General features: G+C 46.7%; 2 protein-coding genes across 3 annotated transcripts in view; one reads left to right on the top strand and one right to left on the bottom strand.

The window, feature by feature from the left end:
* Window positions 1-746: 746 nt before the first annotated feature.
* Window positions 747-13,449, bottom strand: rasgrp4 (RAS guanyl releasing protein 4). 2 transcript variants are annotated; one of them, XM_053422678.1, is made up of 16 exons: window positions 12,833-13,449; window positions 7,116-7,288; window positions 5,479-5,866; window positions 5,232-5,363; window positions 4,954-5,095; window positions 4,005-4,178; window positions 3,796-3,912; window positions 3,113-3,388; window positions 2,939-3,019; window positions 2,575-2,679; window positions 2,355-2,464; window positions 2,106-2,256; window positions 1,981-2,017; window positions 1,749-1,868; window positions 1,444-1,646; window positions 747-1,289 (listed from the first exon to the last, which is right to left on the bottom strand). In XM_053422678.1, the coding sequence occupies exons 1-16, from the start codon at window positions 12,847-12,849 to the stop codon at window positions 1,179-1,181; spliced, it is 2,337 nt and encodes a 778-aa protein (XP_053278653.1). In that variant the 5' UTR covers window positions 12,850-13,449; the 3' UTR covers window positions 747-1,178. The 2 variants fall into 2 exon arrangements, with proteins under 2 accessions (XP_053278653.1, XP_053278652.1); XM_053422677.1 differs by having other exon boundaries at window positions 1,737-1,868; window positions 12,833-13,446.
* A 4,652-nt stretch (window positions 13,450-18,101) lies between these two features.
* ryr1b (ryanodine receptor 1b (skeletal)) overlaps window positions 18,102-19,539 on the top strand; it is a 45,918-nt gene continuing 44,480 nt past the window's right edge. Inside the window, 1 exon segment of the mRNA XM_053423099.1 lies at window positions 18,102-18,149. Within this exon segment, the coding sequence (XP_053279074.1) occupies window positions 18,102-18,149 (48 nt within the window).

Genomic DNA, 19,539 nt, shown 5'->3' with positions numbered 1-19,539 from the left:
TTTCTCATTCTCAACAAAATTGAAATTGTGAACAACAGACAATAAAAACACATTGAGCTTAAAACAAGACAATTTTCGGAGCAGACGTATTTCCAGTGCAGTCCTGCTGAGCCCCCCCCCCCCCCCCCCCCATGACCTCTTCAAGAATTCTGTTATTCAAAAACTCTGGTCAGGGCAGGAAGTACATTTTCTTTTGCTGCTTGCTAATATGGCTGATGGATTTAGAGTTGGGTTCCGCTGAGAGAAGACACAACGAACCTGAAGGGCTTCCTGGTGTTTGTGTCTGAACCCGACCCAAGCCGGATGTTTCCCTGATCACAAGCACACGTGGTGTAAAAAAAAATCAAGTAGAAAACACAGCTAACAGGACCGAACCCGACCTGGACCTGAACGTCTCTTCAAAATGTATCTGAACGCAGCCGGACTCCGGTCGGGGATCCATTCTCCACAGAGATCAGGCTCCACAGGCTTCTTTTTCAATATTTACCAGCCAAACTAGTGGTGGACGACATGAACAGACTTTTGTGTAATAGCAGATAAAAAAAAGAAACATTTTCAGGAAATTTCATAGAAACCAGATGAACATGCCATGTTAGTTTTTTAAAACAAAACTGCAATCGAGAGTTACCGTAAAAAAATTATCAGGGCTGCGGTGGTTTGACGGATTGTCAAATAAAACCAGAGAGAAAGAAACAGACCATCGTGATATCACCAAATATATGACCCCAAACAAAGTTCTCCGATACTGTAGCTGCCAGAGTTAAAATTTATTTTAACCAATATGTTGAAGTTAGTGTTAAGTTCCTACCCTGAATGTAAATTTCATATATTTGATCAGGAAACAGTTGCGTGTCTGTAGGTTGTGATTCTGTGAGTGACTTTCTGAGGTTGTGTAGAATCTTAGCACCAGAGAACCAAGGCACGAGTTTTGAGAAACAAAGTGAGATGTTCATAAATTACAGTAGAATCGGATGTTTGAAGCCTGAACAACTCGACACACCAACAAGACTTGACAGAAATAAAATTAAAAACACGTGACAAACATGAAGGAGTCCATTTATAACTGCTGGCCAGTGAAATCTCATGAGTTCAACCCCAGTCCGATGCAGCTCTGTCACAACATGGTGGCGTCCTGGCGTTTGTGTCCGTGTGGGGAAACTTAAAGAAGACACGAGCGCTCAGTCCGGCTCTCTGCTCTTGTCTTTGTAGAGATGCAGCTCCTCCATCTTCTCCTGCAGGAAGGAAACGGGCATGGAGCCAACTCGGCTCCTCGGAGGCAGCGTGTGGGCCTGGGACACAGAAACGTTTTTGCGTTCTTAGCAGGATTATGCAAAAACTACTTCACTGATTTCAATGAATTTTGTGGAGGTGAGGGACAAGACACAGGGAAAAACACACGTGAAGTTAAAATATACGATAGACTCCTGTCAGGTCCCGTCTTACCCGTCTGTCTGGAGATCCGTTCACCATCCTGTTGTGGTTGTTTCCCCTCTTGTCCTTTTTCTGAGGCGTCCACACGCCGGGGTCCGTCTGAGTGGAGCGGTCCGACAGAGAAGAATCACTGCTGATGTGTTTCCAGTCCGAGGAGCCCTTGTCCTGGTCCGTCTCGATGCCTTGAGGGAAAACAAAGGTCTCCTCCTCTGAACCTATCACAGAACATTGGACATTAAGTGTTTTAGGTCATTTCACAGGGAGGGAGTTGTGTGTAGTGTGCGTGTCGAGGAGAACGGACGCACTCCAGCTATTGCCTTTGGTTCTGGAGTCGGGGGCGGGGGTGCAGGGACAGGAGCCGGTGGTGTTTTTGTGTTTCTTCAAGCACTCCATCCCCACCAGGTTTCTGCAGTGTCGGTGGCAGTTTATCCCACAGTCTGAGGGACAGAGAGGGACAGAGACACTCAATGGTTCAGTCCATCCTCAGAATGTCACAGATCAAATGACATCCACCAGGCTGAAGAAGATGCGGCTGGGGACTGATCCTACCTTTACAGTGGTAGCCCTGTTTGATGACGCCCCACAGCTACAAGGGAACACCAGAAGTCACATTAAAGTTGGTTTGGCCCCAAAGAAAAACCACAACACACAAAAACGTAAAGACAAATACTCACAAAGCCTCCACACGTGTCGCAGAACGTCGGCCGCTTGTACGTGGTTTCGTGGAAGTTGTGCACGTCTCGGAAGTTGTAGCCCAGCTTGGCACATATGGACATTCCCCTCATGAAGTAAGAGGTGATCTCCTCACGGCTGATTTGTCCCTCCCTGGACAGACAAGTGCAGAAGACAAGAGAGTGAGCGAGCTGAGGTTTTTAGGATCCATCCACCTTGTGGCTGCTCGGCGCCGGTCGCAGCTTCCTCACCTTTCGGTTTCGTGGGTGCAGAAGGAAAAGGGGAAGTTGGCGGCAATCTTCTCAAAGTCCTCCTGTGAGATGTAGCCGTCTTGGTTCTGGTGGTAGTTTTTCATGATGGACTGCAGGGGGCAACAGAGCAGTCAGACATCCTGCAGCCTAGTTCTGCTTTAAGCCTGACGAGGAATAAGGAAGTGAAAGAGCGGCGGCTGCTGCAGAGCCTCATACTCACATCCACCATCTGCTTGACGTGTTTCGATATGGTGTCGGGGTCGAGCCGGGGGTTGACTCCCGAGCCCCACTCGGCCACCACCGGAGGTTTCACCGGAGCTACCGGCTGCGGAGCGACAAGACGGAGATAAGAATCAAGAAAACAAGAAAACAAGAAAGAGCGCGCACACCCACCACATCACACGCTTCGCCCCAACGTACAGGCCCTTTGATGTGGCCGGCTTTGATGCAGATCGGCACCGAGCGTGTGCTTTTGTTTTGAACTTTAGTTTGACACCCACAGCGAGTTACATGCGTGTCCCTGCTCTCGTGAAAAAGGTTAAAACAAGTGTCACTCCGATGACTCTGAAGAGAACAAGGCTGACCTGGATCTTGGGGTTCCTGGGCTCCTTGGTGTACGAGAGTTCATAGATCTCATCTTCGGTGTAGTATAAATCTAGAGAAAGCTGAAGCATTAAAAGAACATAATTTGAGATGTTCTTAAGGTCGTGGAATCTTTTTTTTTTTTTTAAATCTGAGAACTTGCTTGGGCCTCGTACCGTGAGCAGGTGCAGGAGGTCTTTGTTGGCCTCGAAGGGGGGGGTGCAGCTGTGGACGGCCAGCAGCTCGTTGATGTTGCTGTACAGGTGCTGCAGCTTGCTCAGGTTGATCTTGTCCCCGTCGATGTAGTCGGGCAGGGCCTCGTTCAGCGAGATCAGGTCCTTCAGGTGGACGCCCAGGATGGGCACCTTGAAGCCGCTGCACTCGTTGTAGAGGCGCCGGTAGTTGCTGTAGTTGCTGCGCGAGGAGAGCAGCTCCGTCATCTCACTCAGGGCCTGGGAGAGCGTGGGGAAATGAACCAGAGGCTCCTGTCAGGTCTTTACAGCTCGTGATTCAGACGAGGACTTAGCATGTAGAGTCCAAATATTAAATTTAGGGTGTGAATTGTGTGTTTTCGTAATGTAAACATCCAATACAGAAATAATCCTCAAGAGGGAGAAGTTGTTTCCCTGAAGAACTGAAAATGTCGCCTATAACTAATTAATTCTCCAACGTACAATTGTTAATAGACACAGAGAGATTCAGATAGTTCCTCACAGAGAAAATAAGACGTAACAGATGAAACAGACATGAAGCCAAAACATTTCCAAACTCCAGGAAGGAGATTGACTCAAGACCGATCGTTTCCTTGTCCGGTGTCGTCAGCCCTCTGACTCACGGGTTTGTGTAATCAGGGAAATACCTTGGTGACGTCAGGGGGCAGCAGGTTGGACGTGTCCTTGAGGCGGGAGATGGAGCTGTGACACAGGCCTCCGGTCACAGCCATTAGAGTGTTAAAGTTTTGCAGAGACCGGAGTTTCTACAGAGGATCAGATAAATAAAGTCATCTCCACTTTTTAACCCAAAAAAAAACAAATCCCTGTGAACCCAGGTTGTTAGAGGAGATGTTACCTGAGCCACGTGGATGAACTTGGTGAAGACCTGCGCCCTCTGCTGGGCCGTGTGTCTGCTGAGGATCATCAGCTGCACCCACTGGGAGACGCCGTTGCACATCATGACCGACCGCTCCAGGGCCGGGTTGTCCCTCACCGAGCCTCGCACCACGTAGCTGCGGTAGTCCATGAACTGGCCAATCAGAGAGCAGCGGTCAGGGCTTTGACTCAGGGGAGCAAGGGAAGCAGAAAAACCGTCTCCGACACATAACTCAGCCGCTTTCAGCAGCTTCACCGACCGGATCATCGTAATGAAACGCAAAACTAGGTCATGAAGGAGAAAGTTCCTCTCGGACATCTTGGAAGGAGCGTTGCACTTGATACAACACAACATCCAGAGCCTCCTTCTAATCAGACGCTACAGCAGGTTGGAGTCTGGAGATGCAGGGACTCATAAGTTAATGGATTTGATGGATTTGTTAGAGATGCTCAGATCTTTTGCTTTTATCTTTCTTTTAAAATGCTTTTGCTAAAACTCCAAGGTAAGTTGTGCTGCAGAAGATATTAAACACCAGATAAAGGAATTCTTTACAATCTTTACAATCTTCTTACACCACAGATCAATAAAAGAGTCATTTTATTTGACTGTTTTGCACCTAAGCTCTAAGTTACAGAAAAGGACCAGTACATTTTAATTTAAACTAATCTTTGAGAGTTAGATTAACCTCAAGTTTCTCAAATCACGTTTCCACTAACAGCTGCTTCTGCAGTGGGACGTCTTTCTTCATCAGGGATCAACTGGGACATTTGGTATTTTAATTATCATGTGGTCAGTTAAGCGTGTTCTTTAATCTTCACGGTATGTGCTTTCACCTATTGTGTTCGTCTTTGGAGCGGCAGCTTTGCAGTAAGTTACGGTGACGTGATGAAGTCTCATGAAGGAAATTACATTTTTCTGCTGAACTTACCGAAACGTTACAGAAGTTCTTGAACTCCAGGTAGCTGATGTGCTGGGCCATCTCCTCCGGCTCCATGTGGTCGAAGATCAGAGAGACCTTCCTCTTCTTCACCGAGGGTGAGGGGGCCTGGGAGACATTTGCATGAGGGTCTCTGGGAAAAAGAAAGCCGGGCAACAGGACAAAAATAGAGGGATTACTCTATTTATAGAAAGACGTGTTTGAGACGTGGCCAAATCAACAGAGTACAAATCCCTCTGGACGGTGAATGAAATCAAAACAGGTCTCACAAGCAGGAGGAGTCGATGAGCTGCGACTGGGTCTCCTCTCCGTCGGACCGGACCAGGTCCCACAGGTCCCCCATGGTCTGCTCAAGCAGGGGGTCAGCCTCGAACACGGCCGGGAACTGGCTGATCCACTGCCTTGCCACCAAGCAGCACAGAAACCATGTTTACTACCCGCAAATAGAGCAGGATAACCAGTTCTGTCACACATTGTGTCACACAACACGCTCATGTGTCCCGTGCCAGTACTCACCTGACAAGGTGGCAGATCTGGGCCCGTCTCTGGCCTCTCTTGTCCAGCGTACCGTCCTTATAAGTGAGCCGAGGAGTCAAGGATGTTAACACACATGCAGATACTGAGCAGCACCACACCAAACACACAGCAGCAGGGATATACACTTCAATCTGCTCTGGCGTCCAGGAGTGCAAAACAAAGCCATGTCTGTTTTCTGATCTGATTAATGACATGTGATTGGGAGCAGTGCACCGGTTGGCCCGGCGCGCTGCACCGAGCGACAGCGGAGGATATAGGGCGAGAAGTTTCTGGGCGAAGGTCTGAGATGGAACGACCCAACTGTGCATCATCAGCGTCACATGGACCAGCTGTGAGCCTCTGGGGCTGGACAGCTTCCCCTCGGAATCTGCAGGAGAGACGCGGCAGCACGTCACACCACGAGGATTAACCGGGTTCAAAACAACAACAGGAGGGAGAGCAGGGCACCGGGCCTCATGAGGTTCAGCTCAGTTCACGTTCAGATTTCAGAGAACCAGGTTTCCTCGGATGCTTCGTTTCTTCTGTCTTCAGTTGAAGATGAGCAGCTCAGGTGTGACTGTGTGTGTCTGTGCACTTAGAGACACAATGACAACCTGCACTGTGTCTCCCTCCTGTTCACTCTACTGGACCAGTTACAAACGACTTTAACATTAATAAACATGAAGTAAATACATCTCAACATCCACAGCTCTGTCTCGTGAAAGGAACTTCTCTCTATATTTGATCCCTCTTTTTAACCCAATGTTTTCATTAGCGTTAAACTAAAAACACTATGATACAGCAAAGTGTGTTTAACCCCAACAAATAAAACATGCATCTTATTTTAAATCTTCTCATCATACATTATGTCATCGTCTCTGACAGTGTTTAATTTAAGTTGCTGCTAAAAGGGAACAAAGACCAAAAATAAGACACGTGGGTGGAGGCGTCACTACTCAGTGTGAACCTGACCGACTTCATCCTCCATCGATACACTTTTCATATTCACGTATGCATGTCTCTCTCTCACTCTCTCTATTAAATGAAACGGGTGCATGCATGAGATCTGCTATAAACATGTTATACTGTGTGTTTTCATGTAAATGCCTTATTGACATTGCTTCAAGGATAAATTTACAACGACCACTTCCTCCAAGTGCTAAGTTGGCATTAAGTTATTTATATATTTCTGCATCTCTTTTGTTGATTATTATTTTTTACCTTCGATGACAAACCAGGACATATTCAGACATTTTCAGTAAGTGACAACCGCTCTGGATGCCAGGGGACACCTCGGCGTGTTTTTGTGATTTGGATGAAGTGACGAATGAAGAGGGTTGAGACTTCAGGAACAGAGGGAGCGAGGAGAGAGAGACTCAAATAGTTTAACAGTGCATGGGAATAGCTGGTTGGCCTCTGCAGCCCAACAGAACAAAGCTTGATTGTATGAGACTGGTCTTTGTTTCCCTCGCTCGCTCCCTCCCTCCCTCCCTCCCTCTCTCTCCTTGTCAGTCTCTCTCACCCTGTGTTACCCCCTCACTCTCCCTCCTCGCCCCTCATTTATGTAACCTGGTTGATAAAGAGTGAAGACACATGACGCAAACTTTGGGAACACATGCAAACCGACAGAGACTGACCGAAGCAGTTCAGGCAGCGCTGGATGAGCTCATCCAGGCTGGCAGCGCTGGAGCTGGAGGGGGAGCTGGGGCTCTGCAGGGCCCGGGTGATGTCCTGAGGACTGGGACATGTGTTCCTCCTCCGCTGGACCAGTTTCCTGCTCTTCAGCACAGCAGGGCTGTCGCTAGATTTCCTGAGAGAGAGAGAGAGAGAGAGAGAGAGAGAGACAGGGAGAGTGTGAGAGAGGCAGACAGACACAGAGTCTGACTTTTAGAAGCCTTGAAATAAGTAGAGCAGAGTGTGGTGAGCTAGGGCAGGTCAGCATCTGAGGAGATGCAGTTCTTCAGATCTGATAAGCTTGTTCTGCACAAGCTTCATGCACAAACACCGCAAACAGCTCCACAGCTTTCTGTGTCTCTACCTGAAGACGCCACAGATCAGAGTGGAACTCGGTAGATCACCTCGTAGCATCACATTCCATTAAGCCGATTCGAACTGCTCAATATCCCTAAATCCTTTCCTCCAAATCCATGCATCATTCCCTGAGAAGATAACATTAATAGAGTGAAATGCCCTAATTTAGAATATTATTATCCTTGATCTGCACGTTTATCTTGATTCACACCAAAATCTTCACAGATCTTCCTTCGCCCATATTTGGAAATCTGTTGTTTTTGTGTAACCTTGCTTATAAAACTACAAACATACAAACAAATCAACAAACAAACAAATGAGAAGTATATAAAACTTCTCCTTGCCAAAATTAACAATGGTGGAACAGTTGATTAAAGGGCACAGGGTCAAATGTTGGATGGGCTCTTACACATAGAGGACTAATGAGGTAAATAAATAAATATAATGACAACTGTAACTCATGCATCAACCCTGGCAACACAGCTTAGTTTATCTTGTGTGTTTTTTAAATGCAGGTTTCCACTTTGAGAGCTGAGAGCTAACGCTACAGGCCACTCTGAAAAACTGACTGTCAGGCTGGAAAAGTACAATATTACATCACATTCTAATGAGGTCACACATCTACAGCAACACTAATGTGCAAGTCACTGTCATTCTTCAGGTTCCTCAGGAAACCAGATGTGGTTTCACACAATGCATCACAGTTTGTGCCACCCATGGTAACGGGGGGGGGGGGGGGGGGGGGGGGGGGGGGGGGGGGGGGTGTTATGGAGGAGACGGAAGACAACGCTCTGGATAAACTGCACAATATATTTTCAGAATAAAATCAAAATCAAATGGATGAATGCTGAAGCAGAGGGGCAGTGAGTTAAGACCTTTAAAATGTTTGACCTTGTTTTAAGGGGTCAGTGTTTGGTCCAAAAGGTTGAATGTTGGTTTTCAGGTGGAGCCAACAGGAGGAGCACCTTCGGCTGCACCCTGCACTGAGGCTGGACTGACGGTGTGGTCAGTGCCAAAGAGAAGCTCAATCACAGACAGCGATGAGCAACACATTGTTTCTGCAGAGTTGCCATGGACTCACTTTTTTTAAGGGGTTTTTCAAATGGAGTCGAAGGAGACTCCGGTGTTTCATGATGCGATGAAAGCTTCCTCTTCAGATCGAGAGCTCAGTTTAGCAACGTCTGACTGTATTACACAACATCCAGTAACTCACGCTGCTCAAACTTATTACACTTGAACTGCTTCAGTGTTGTGAGCGAGTCGAGGGCGCGGTCTGATCCCGGCTCCTCCAGCCAGGACACCTCCTCCTCACCTGTGTGTCCTCAAGAAGGAGCTAAATCTTTACATGTCCTCACTGCATGTTTTGAATTCACCCCAGAATGTAAAAAATTTGCATCGCATGCAACATGGAAAGAGTGTGTTGGTGTGTGTACTGCAGCGAATGTGATGACATTACCAGGAAACACTGTGAGTTCAGAGAACTGGCGACAAGTTCCCTGAATGACCAGACTTACATCCCCTTCTCTTAACCTCTGTTTGTTTGAGCACGCAACACACAATGCAGAGCTCAACGTACACACGCATCCACATTGCACACACACACACACACACAAACAGGCAAGGTTGGCTTTATGCACGACACATGAATGGACACTCATGGATGCACACTTTCATACTGGTGCACAGGGGGACATTCACTGCTCTCCTGCCTGTACGTGAACATCACAGCACACATTGCCCCCCCGTCAGTCACGCCTGAACAGGGACGAGCCCAAACTCCCTGGGTCCTGGACGTCCAGCCCCAACCTGCAGGGCGACAACCCCCCCCCCCCCCCCCCCCGCTCCACCTGCTCCTCGCCTCATTACACCGACTGGCCACTGAAATCAAAACACCAACACACAGCGGCACAGTGTGTACCGTAGGCGAGTCCCACAACACGAGCACATGCAGACCTCAGCGGGAGAAGCCAAACGAGAACAGAACAAAGGTGACTGGGTGCATTGTCTCCGTCCGCCATAGACCTGGTGCACTTCTGCATAGGATTCCAGTGAAGAGCTCACACCTCTCACCACATTCTGTGACGTCTGCGCTTTGAGAGAAACTGAAAGGTTCAGTTCACCTCTTTATCCTCAGAGCCTCATCACAGTGGGTTGCTGTACAAGGTCATTTCACATTTGAGAATATGGAAAACATAAGAAATTAAAACATCTGTGAGCTAGATACTAGTCTTTACGCTGAGAAGACCTTTAAATAAATCTCCTTCATTCATTTTTGTGTTATTAAAAAGGGGGATTAAGTATAAACCATACAGACATAACCCCTGGTGGGACTTGAACCTATGCTCCACAGCTCTACAGGCAGACGCATTATTCACTTTGGCTTTTGGTTTCACTCAACTGCTTCAAGTTTTCCTTTTTGACTGTGGCATAGTGGTACAGTGGCATAGTGGTACAGTGGCAGCCGAGTTCTTTCTATGTGAACGTTGCATGTTCTCCCTGTGGGGGTTTTGCTACTCTAATACATAGATCGACCTCAGATGGGACTTGAACCTACAATCTGCGACTCTGGAGGCGAAAACATTTATCTATTAATGATCTTAACTGCTTCAAATGCAAACTTTTAAATGAGTAATATCAATAAATTGTAATAAAAGAAAAGCCGCTGTCCTATGTGTCTGCTTGATGACTCATTTATTTCATAAAGTGTAAACCAATGTGTTCAGTAAACTAAAAACAAAAGGTTCAATCCGTGACTCGTTATCTCCGTGCCCTTTGCAACCTGACGTCTCTCTGTGTGACTCAGAGTGAATCCAGCTCTGTCCGTCAACACGAGGAGACACGAGCGCCGCTACAACACAGAAGAGCCGTTGGGGAAACGTTATTGATGTCGTGACGTCTGAGAGGGAGTTTCCCCCCAAAGTGCTGAGCAGGTAACGCTCCACACCACAAGCTCCTTTCTGTGGAAGCAGCCGGGCCCCCGCTGCAGAGACCAACTGTCTGCTGGTGGTGAGTGATCTGCCTGATGAAGTGGACCTCCATGCAAATCTGAGACGGAGGACAACTGTAGTCACTGTTTGGACATTTGCATCCAGCTTTTCCAGAGAGTCTGAAACCCAACGTGGGCGGATAGGAGAATTTCCCTTCTTTATTTGAACGGTGCATCCATGACACTGAGGGAAATTAGGTTTTATTAATCATTACTGAACTTCGGGTGCGGGTCCATCATATTACAGATTGTGTATGAAGAAGACTTCCCACTCCTCCTTCTCCCTCCTGACTCCTCCTTCACCCCCTTTTCCCTTCTTCCTTCATCCGCGCTCTATTCAAGCCATTCAGGAAACAGCTTCTCCTTTTTTTTCCTCTTTGGAAATACCCCTCTCACTCCCCTTCTCATCCGTGTCAGGACTCCTGGCCACAGATCCACTTGCCCCAGCCTCCTCCTCCTCCTCCCTCTCCTCCTTCGCCTCCCCTCTTTTCCCTCTCTCGCTCTCACACTGGCGGGGGGATATGCAAATTCCTCTCTTTCTTTCCTTAATTGATTAATTGAAGCCAGGGCCCTTTGAAGGCCTTGTTTGTGAGCTGCTCTTTTCCTCTTTTGCTCTCACAACCTGCGTACTTGTTCCCTTCTGCATCATCTGCTGCCACAAGTTATTCAATCAGTACATTACATAAATCAACTATAGTTGATAATCTACAGCAAATAAACAAGAGTCCTGTTTGAGAGCCTGACCTGATGTGTGGGAGTTAAAGCTTTCTGATTGTTCCAGGAATCTACCTGTGCACACACACACACACACACACACACACACACACACACACACACACACACACACACACACACACACACACACACACACACACACACACACACACACACACACACACACACACACACACACACACACACACACACACACACACACACACACACACACACATGGGTTTGTGCAGCTATCCTTATTAGGACTTTGCATTGACTTCCATTCATTGTAGACAGCCTAACCAAAACCTTTTCCCTAACCTTAACCATGACCAATTCATTCCTAACCTTGACCTACACCCACAGTTCACATCTCACCACTAACTTTAACCAGGACCTCAGAAATGAAGCGTTACCATTAGGACCAGAGTTTGGTCCCCAGCAGGTCTGCTGGTCCTCACTAGGTCAGTATTAATGCTGTTAATGGTTCCAAAGCAGAAACAAAAACTCATAACTCTTATCCTTATACTTAAAATGTAATGAGTTATGTTATGACGACCACTTTTTTTAAAATCTCAATTAAACCAGATTTCAGTCCCCACGAATGAGGTAATACCTCAACCACACACACACATTCATCACACACTCACTTCACATTTACCCCCCTTTTGGCTTTATGTTTTCATTTGTGGATTTTCAAGTCTCATTCATTTATTTCCTATTTAAATTATGTAATACATTCCTATAATTTCTCGCATGTTTTAATCATTCACACAGTTTATCAGAGACCCATCTTGGGATCACGTGTAATCTTTTTCTACTGATTTAAGATCCTCTCTCCACTGTGGGGACTCCATCAGTCCACCTCACACACAGGTAGCTAATCACCTGGCAGCTCCTCCACCTTAACATCAAAACACATCAGTCCTCTCATTCCAGGTAATCTGATAAGGGCTGCGGTCACAACGACAGCAGTAGAGAGAGAACCTGTGAAAACACAACTAACAAAAAACTGGCTGCTTCTCAGGAGCATCGAAGATCAAATGCAGATATATGAGTAAATAAGAACACGTCTGAAGTGACATGTAAATGAGGAAGAAAAAGCAGAACACAAGTTCCATGGAAAGGTGAGCAGGCAGCCCTCAACAGGAACGCACAACTGTTGAATGTCATTCAGGGCTCGCTTGTGTGCAGTAAACACAAATAATTTGAGAAGTTGATATCCTCAGTGATATGCTGGTCAAAGACTTCAGCTATGACTGTCTGTGTGTGTGTCTGTGTGTGTGTGTGTGTGTGTGAGTGATAAGTGTCTGCAGTCTTTCTCATCAACACAGAGTCTCTTTTCTGCAACTGCAAACTTTGCACATTCAATTAAACGGCATCAAAACACACACACAAAGTTGCAGATAAAAAAAGTTAATGCCCCAGTTTCCCTTCCACTTGCTCGAGAGCCTTTGCAGAAACCACGGAGCCTCTCGGATAACGATAACCTCAGGGCTTCACACGTCTCTGCTGCACATGAAACACTTGCTGCTGACACATTCTCAGACTGAGCTGCGAGTGGTTGAGTGCACCAGACTCTCAGTTCTGATGCACACTCTTCTATTTCTTTTTTTTAATTACCTCTTGGTCTTGTTCATTGCAGAGCTCTTCTCCTCAGCGGCGCTCCTCCTGCACTGGTGATCCGCACGGGCATCTGAGCGTGTCCCTACAGCTCCATGGTTGACCCTACTCCTCCTCCTCCTCCTCCTCCTGGTCTGTGTCCTTTATGTGTTTATATGCCCAGGACAGCAGGAGCGGGCACAGGACAGAGAGCTGCTGGGGGTGAGGCCTGCCCACCGACCTGTCATCCACTGAACTAAACTCCCTGCTTATCAAACCCCTCAGTGAGTCAGTCAGCCACACTCCCTGAGCAATCTGCAGATATCTGTCAACCACAAATCAGCAGCAGAGCAGACTCCACGCTCCCTCCGCCGGGCGACAAAGCCGACAACTTAAACCTGAAACACAAGCTTCAAAGAGCAAGAGCGAGCGAAAGTCCTCCACTTGTCCCTGCAACATAAACAAGTCAGCATCTTAAATGGAGGAACTGGCTCTGACAGATAGGGGAACTCACATTAGTTTCTGTGTGTGTGTGCGTGTGTTTGTGTGTGTATGTGTGTGAATGTGTGCACAAGAGGGAGGGGAGAGAGAGAGAGAGAGAGTCAGAGAGAGAGAGAGAGAGAGAACAGTGAAATGCAGTACCAGCAGAGGAAGGAGGAGGAGAGTTAAGAGAGAGAGAGATGGTGATGAGCAATCAACTGAGCACCATCAGTTCACTCCAGGAAGTGACAACTGCGGTTATTTGTAAGAGGCAAAAAAAAGAAGAGCCACACCTCGATGTCACTGTTTGTTTTTCTGGAGCATCGCATGAACTCGACCAAAGAATCCTGAAAAGAAATAATTTGTCTATCTCCCTGCAAGAGTTGTAGATCCAGGTTCTGCCACGTCACGTATATCATCCTGATTTCTTCCTTTTCTTCTTTCTCATCACCCTCTCTGTCATTTCTCAGGGTGGCAAGTGATTACACAGGGAGGTAGTGTTTGTGCTTGTGAATGTGCCTGTGCAGCTGGACAGGGAGACTCAAAGGCATCCTTGTTTTGACGCACCGAGAGGAAGAGGCGATCAAACAGGGGACATTAATGTCCCCGAGTCTGCAGAGGTGGCTTCTTTGCAGCAGGAAGCTGACTGGCTGGCAGGGAGAGTGGGTGATATGGCTTTCAAAAGCAGGGGAGAGATGCACCGAGGCACAGGGCTCCTGCCGCCCCTGCATGCTAAGTCCTGAAAAAAAAGAAAATGCATCTGGATTTGCATTAGAAAGACGATCAGTGAGGGACTGAAACATGTGAATGATGAATTAAGAAACGAGCAATGGGGAAATCGAACTGTGATCTTAAGCAACAGCTCTTTGAAACAGGAAAAGTTGCAATGAATGTTTCCAGCTGGTAAATCTAAAGAAAAACATAGAAAAGATAATGAAATAAAGAGAATTAACCACGGTTGTGAGTCTTAAACTCCACGATATGTTATTATTTACTTAATAAGATCATTAATTCAATAAGATCACGAACCAAATTCAAATCGTTAATGCTGTTAACAGATTGCATTTTGTTATGACAATTTCATTTCTTGTAAAACCGGAAGTTAATTAAATCCACGGTTTTGAATGACGTAGGAAAATTTAGCCTTTAAATATGTGAAAATCAAACTTAATATATCGTTAAGGAATTTGATTGTATAATTATGTGAAAAGTTCATAAATTGTTTTAACTGTTAACCGCTAGCAAAGGAATTAGCATTAAGCTAGCGTTAGCGTTACAGTATTCTGGAGGCGCCACACATCTTTGTATCAGCCCTTTAAATAGTCTGATTTAAGTTATTATTTAAAGTTCAAGGAACCAGAATCTTTTACTTTACAAGACAATGAAATCCAGTCTTACCTTTATTCAGCCGGGTGAATTGAGAAAACACACGGAAATTAAAAAAAAACACACGTGCAAATTAATTAAAACTTTGAAAAAGGTCACAACACGTGCAAATACAGAAACAAGCTGCTAAGAGTGAAAACTACACCAGAAACGTTTCCAGGGACCCAAAGAAGTGATGAACGTGTCTGTAGTTCAACGTGTCTGTAGCTCAACGTGTCTGTAGTTCAACGTGTCTGTAGCTCAACGTGTCTGTAGCTAAACGTGTCTGTAGTTCAACGTGTCTGTAGCTAAACGCTTTGTGAGGTTAACGAGGTCTGCTTCTCGTCAGTGGTGATTAAACGTCACAGAACATTGAACTACAGACATGTTCATCACCTTCTTTGGTCGTTTTCTGTATTTCCACGTGTTTTTCCTGATTTGCATGTTTTTTCTTCACTTTCAGCGCGTTGGCATCTCTCGGCCTCCGTACTTTTCTAATTCTTTTGCCACTTTTGGAATCAGAGGAGTCACTGCACAACTTTCTCTGCAATGTCGCCATCTTCCGGCGCGGCGTCGCCACTGCAGCTGACAGGCAAGCAGCGGGTCACTCGCGAGCCAGGACTCGAACTCCCAGAATTCCCAGTCAGTTCTGCTTGTCAGTGGCTGTGATCGCCTCCTCTTCCTCCTCTTCCTCCTCCTGCCTCACTCACCGGCTGCTCGGAGTCGCTGTATCCGGGTGAGCAGCGTCCCGGCCCCGCGTCACCTGCAGAGGGAGATGGATGAAGGATGGTGACGGACGCCAGATGGAGCCTGTGGAGGTAAGAATGGTGGGTCGTCACTGTGTGTGTGTCCTTGTGTGTGCGTGTGTGTGTAGGTGTGTGTGTGTTTCCAGCTTCCCAGTCTGGTGCATCCCCGCCGGTTGATGTGGCCGGGAGGGGTGTGCCCTGCCCGGACACTCCTGCAGATCCACCGGTGTCCTCCATGGATGCACCAGGAGTCAGGGGAGAAGCTGCAGCTCTGTCCTCAGCCACAATCTGATGCACTGGTTATTACACTATGAGTGTGTGTCTGTGTGTGTGTGTGTGTGTGTGTGTGTGTGTAGGAAGGAGGAGAAGGGGTTTGGTTCAGGCTGTGATGGACACCTCCTAATATCCAGATACATTAAAAACGATGTTTTTAGCAAATTCTGGAAAATTTGTATTAGTCTTAAGGTGTGAGGATAATTTAGTTTCCTATGCTCAAGGTGTCTTTTTCAAATTGCTTCAAAGACATAGAATTCCAAAGTATATTAAACAGAGAAATGACAAAGGAGAACTAAGTATTGCACATGAAATTAGTTTAATACTTTACATGATAAAAATGGAAGTAAAGATATTGTAATATTGCACATACAGGACATGATAATGGAAGAGTGATATTGCACATCAGGTTGAGCTGTAATACTGTTCATCATCATTTGTTGAAGCGGCTCAACGACCTTTTCGGATCCATGTCCAGTCATTAACAGACATGACACAGACAACAGACGCAGCACAGACACATCCATTCTTACAGTGAAGGGACAAGGTTGTTAAAAGTAACAGGGCGGGTAATTTATTACTGTCTCCGATGCCACTGGGACCTTTGCTAACACAGAGGCTTAAAACCAGAAATGTAATGGCAAAGTGTGAAGCTGCATAGAGTTAATTAAAAACCTGACATCATGTCTCTGCAAAGCACCCCCCCCCCCCCCCCACATTATTGATTGGGATGTGAGAAAAGATCTGAAGCTTCCACGGCTCTGAATGTGCAAAGCTTTGCTCTGATCAAACAGATAAAGTTGTTAAGTGAAGATTATCTGATCAATTAGGGGAGAACACGATCTGTAACTTTCACAGCTGCTTGTTTTAGCTTAATTCAGATCATTAAACTTCCCTAAAACTCTTCTGTGCTCCTCAAACTCACACAGTTAAATGGTTTATCGTGAAGAAACTCTGCTTTCCGTCCTCTCTTCGTCTCCCTGCCCTCACCTGCAGTGTGGGAGGAGTGAGGATACCCGAGCCCATGGGCACCAAGCCCATTGGGTTTGAAACCGTCGACCTCGGACGGGGTTCAGTCCCGCTGGCTGGTGTCAATGCTTCATTTCTTTATACCACACACGCCTGTAACACAAACATACTCCGTCCCTGTCCGGTTCTGGTCCGGCTCCGGTAGTTTCTCTCTCGGACTCGGTTTGGTTTGGACAGAACATCGGGACCCGAGCTGAAAACTCAAGTCGAAGCTACTGGAGGAATTTAACAATCTACAATTCTAATATTAACAAAACAGAAGGAGCCAAACATCATCTGGTTCCAAACGTTCTGATGCTTTTCTCTGAAACATATTGTGAAAATAAATCCTGTTATTAAACTGTTGATCCCACATGGTACTGTAAGAAGTCTGAGGACACAACACAGGGATCTGACTTATTCTATCTTGACAGAGTTTTCTATTTGACTGCTTTTGTCTTTCTGATTTTTAAAGTTGGAGAAGAAGATGCTGTCAGGTTATATAATAGATTTGTCAATAACAACCTAGATAACCGGCTTTGTTGTAAACTTGGTTCTTCCTCAGGAGTTGTGTTGTGCTTTGTGTGGATCGTCTGTGTCGTGGTTCACGCTGAGCAGCCGAGTGTCAGGTGACGTCTCAGTTTCCCTCTGAGCTCGTTTGAGGTCAGAGCAGCGTTGATTCACTTCCACCCCTGATTCCAGAGGCTTTAAGGAAGAGGGCAGCGGACTTACTCACTTTGAGGTGTGAAGGTGTGTGTGTGTGTGTTCTTACTTTACGCTCCTCAAAGACCAGTCCTCACCCCCTCTTTCCTTTTATAGCCTCAGACATGAGGGAGGAGGGGAGTGAGGTGTGTGTGTGTGTGTCTGTGTGTGTGTGTGTGTGTGTGTGTGTTGGAAGGGGGGGACAGCTTGTGTGAAGGAGTGGCCCACTTCTACAAACATGGCGGCACAGTGGGATGGGGAGCGGTGTAAATGTGTAACAAGGTGCCTTCCCCTCCCTCCCTCCCTCCCTCCTTTCCTCCTTCCTTCACCCACCATCCCTCCCTCCCTCCCTCCCTCATCTGCGGACGGGGGTGTGTGGGGGGGGGGGGGGGGATGCAAGGCGAGAGAGGAGCCCGGGTGAGCCTCACCTCCCGTCACTCTCTCTCACAGCAGCGTGAGAGCCACAGGACTCACGCTGTCCTCCAGCACACCCACACACACCAGCACCGAGAGCGAGAGACACTGAGAGAGAGAGGGAGAGAGAGAGGGGGTACAGAAACGAGAAAGGACGGGGGAGAGAGAGAGGGAGGGGACGTAGCAAAGGAAGATTTATCCCCCCCCCCCGAAAAACTAAACGATCCAAATCCTGAAGAGAGAAAAAACATAAAGGATTTTCTCTTTTTTCCTGAGGAGCTGCGAATAACCCTGAGCGAAGGATGGCAGAAGGGGGAGAGGGAGAGGAGGAGATCCAGTTCCTGCGAACGGTGAGTCCTGCTCACTTTCCTTTTCGGGAGGGCCAACCTGCACCGGCTGCCGGAGAGGACACCGAGAAAAGGAAATGAGATTATTGTTTGATTTCCTCGTTAATTCCCTTTGCTCACGACCTACAACTTTGCCCCTGGTCCAGTTTCCCCCTGGTCTCCCACCGTCTTCACTTCTCTCCCATTCGCTCGTCTGCCGTCGGATATTTCCGTCTAATCTGAAGTTGCAGTTTTCAGAGCCAAGAACCCGCTTCTGTATATAGTTGACTATTTTTGCAGGGGTCCTGAATGCACCGTGACCCGCTTATTAGCTGCTCTCTTCCAACTCGTTAATTGATTTCTTTAATCCTCGGGGTCGTTAACCCACATCACACGGTCACATTCTCCTCTGTGCAGAATGCGCATCTCGTCCAATCTCTTTTCATATTACTTCCAGAATGTTCTGGGTGTAAGAATAGGTGGGAACCGGTGTATGTGTGCATATATGTGTGCGTGAGCGCAGATAGATAGACAGGGGCTGGTGCATCTGTTAGCATCGTTATCTATTTATATCTGAGGAAAGTAGAGCCTGTCAGTGTGGGGTGAGCAGGCAGAGCAACAAGCTTCCCAGATCCTGCAGGGGACAGCTGGCTGAAGGCTGCATGTCTTCCTTGGAGAAGACAGCACGCAGTCCAAGTGCAGAGATGTCCACTTCACAGACTCCAGGTCAGCAGGAGACCCCGACGTTGTCCTCAAGCACCTGAGATCCTGAAATGAGCTAAAGAGAGAGAGAGAGGGAGAGAGAGAGGATTTCAGTACATGAGAAAACTACTGAATCACATTTTATTATCCTTATTTAATCCACAATGTCTCAAAGGTCTCCACCAAGGCCCAACAGTCCCTGGATGAATCCAACTATAAATTCATTAGATCTGCACCAAATCTCAAACATCCAATCAGCCCCTTTAGCAAAACTGAGTTATTTCATCGAGATCAATAAATGATCCTCTGAAAAATCAGTGAACATTTTGAAATAACAACAACACTCTATCTTGCAATGTTAAAGAAAGTCGAAGTATATTCCTGGATCCAACCTCCTGATCCAAATCTGCACCAAAATGTAACAGGTTCTTCTCCGACCCACAACACCAGGTTTACTCCTTCCAGTAGTTGTTGTGTAATCCTGCTGACTAGAAGACAAACTGGCTACTAGTTGTGTTGTCTTTTAACAACAACTCGTGACTTTAGACCAAAAGAAACATTTTTAAACAATAACATGAAAGAAACTAATTGAAAATCTGTTGGTTTTCTGGTTTAATTGACGATTATTTGAGAAGTTGAAACATCATCAAACGAGAATAATCATCGCTGCTCATTTATCTTTGAGAGGATCATCGGGCGATGGTTCACTTGC

Source organism: Pleuronectes platessa, chromosome 5 (assembly GCF_947347685.1).
Source record: "Pleuronectes platessa chromosome 5, fPlePla1.1, whole genome shotgun sequence".
In the NCBI taxonomy this organism is placed as follows: domain Eukaryota; kingdom Metazoa; phylum Chordata; class Actinopteri; order Pleuronectiformes; family Pleuronectidae; genus Pleuronectes; species Pleuronectes platessa.
Note: the sequence above shows the minus strand (reverse complement) of the source record. Positions and strands in the feature narration are given on the sequence as shown.

Excerpts from the sequence above, each read along its gene's own strand:
- rasgrp4 (XM_053422677.1), bottom strand. Across the intron at positions 5,364-5,478 it reads CAGATCTGCCACCTTGTCAG|GCAGTGGATCAGCCAGTTCC; the intron begins GTGAGTACTGGC and ends CTTGGTGGCAAG. Across the intron at positions 5,096-5,231 it reads CTCATCGACTCCTCCTGCTT|AGACCCTCATGCAAATGTCT; the intron begins GTGAGACCTGTT and ends TCTTTTTCCCAG.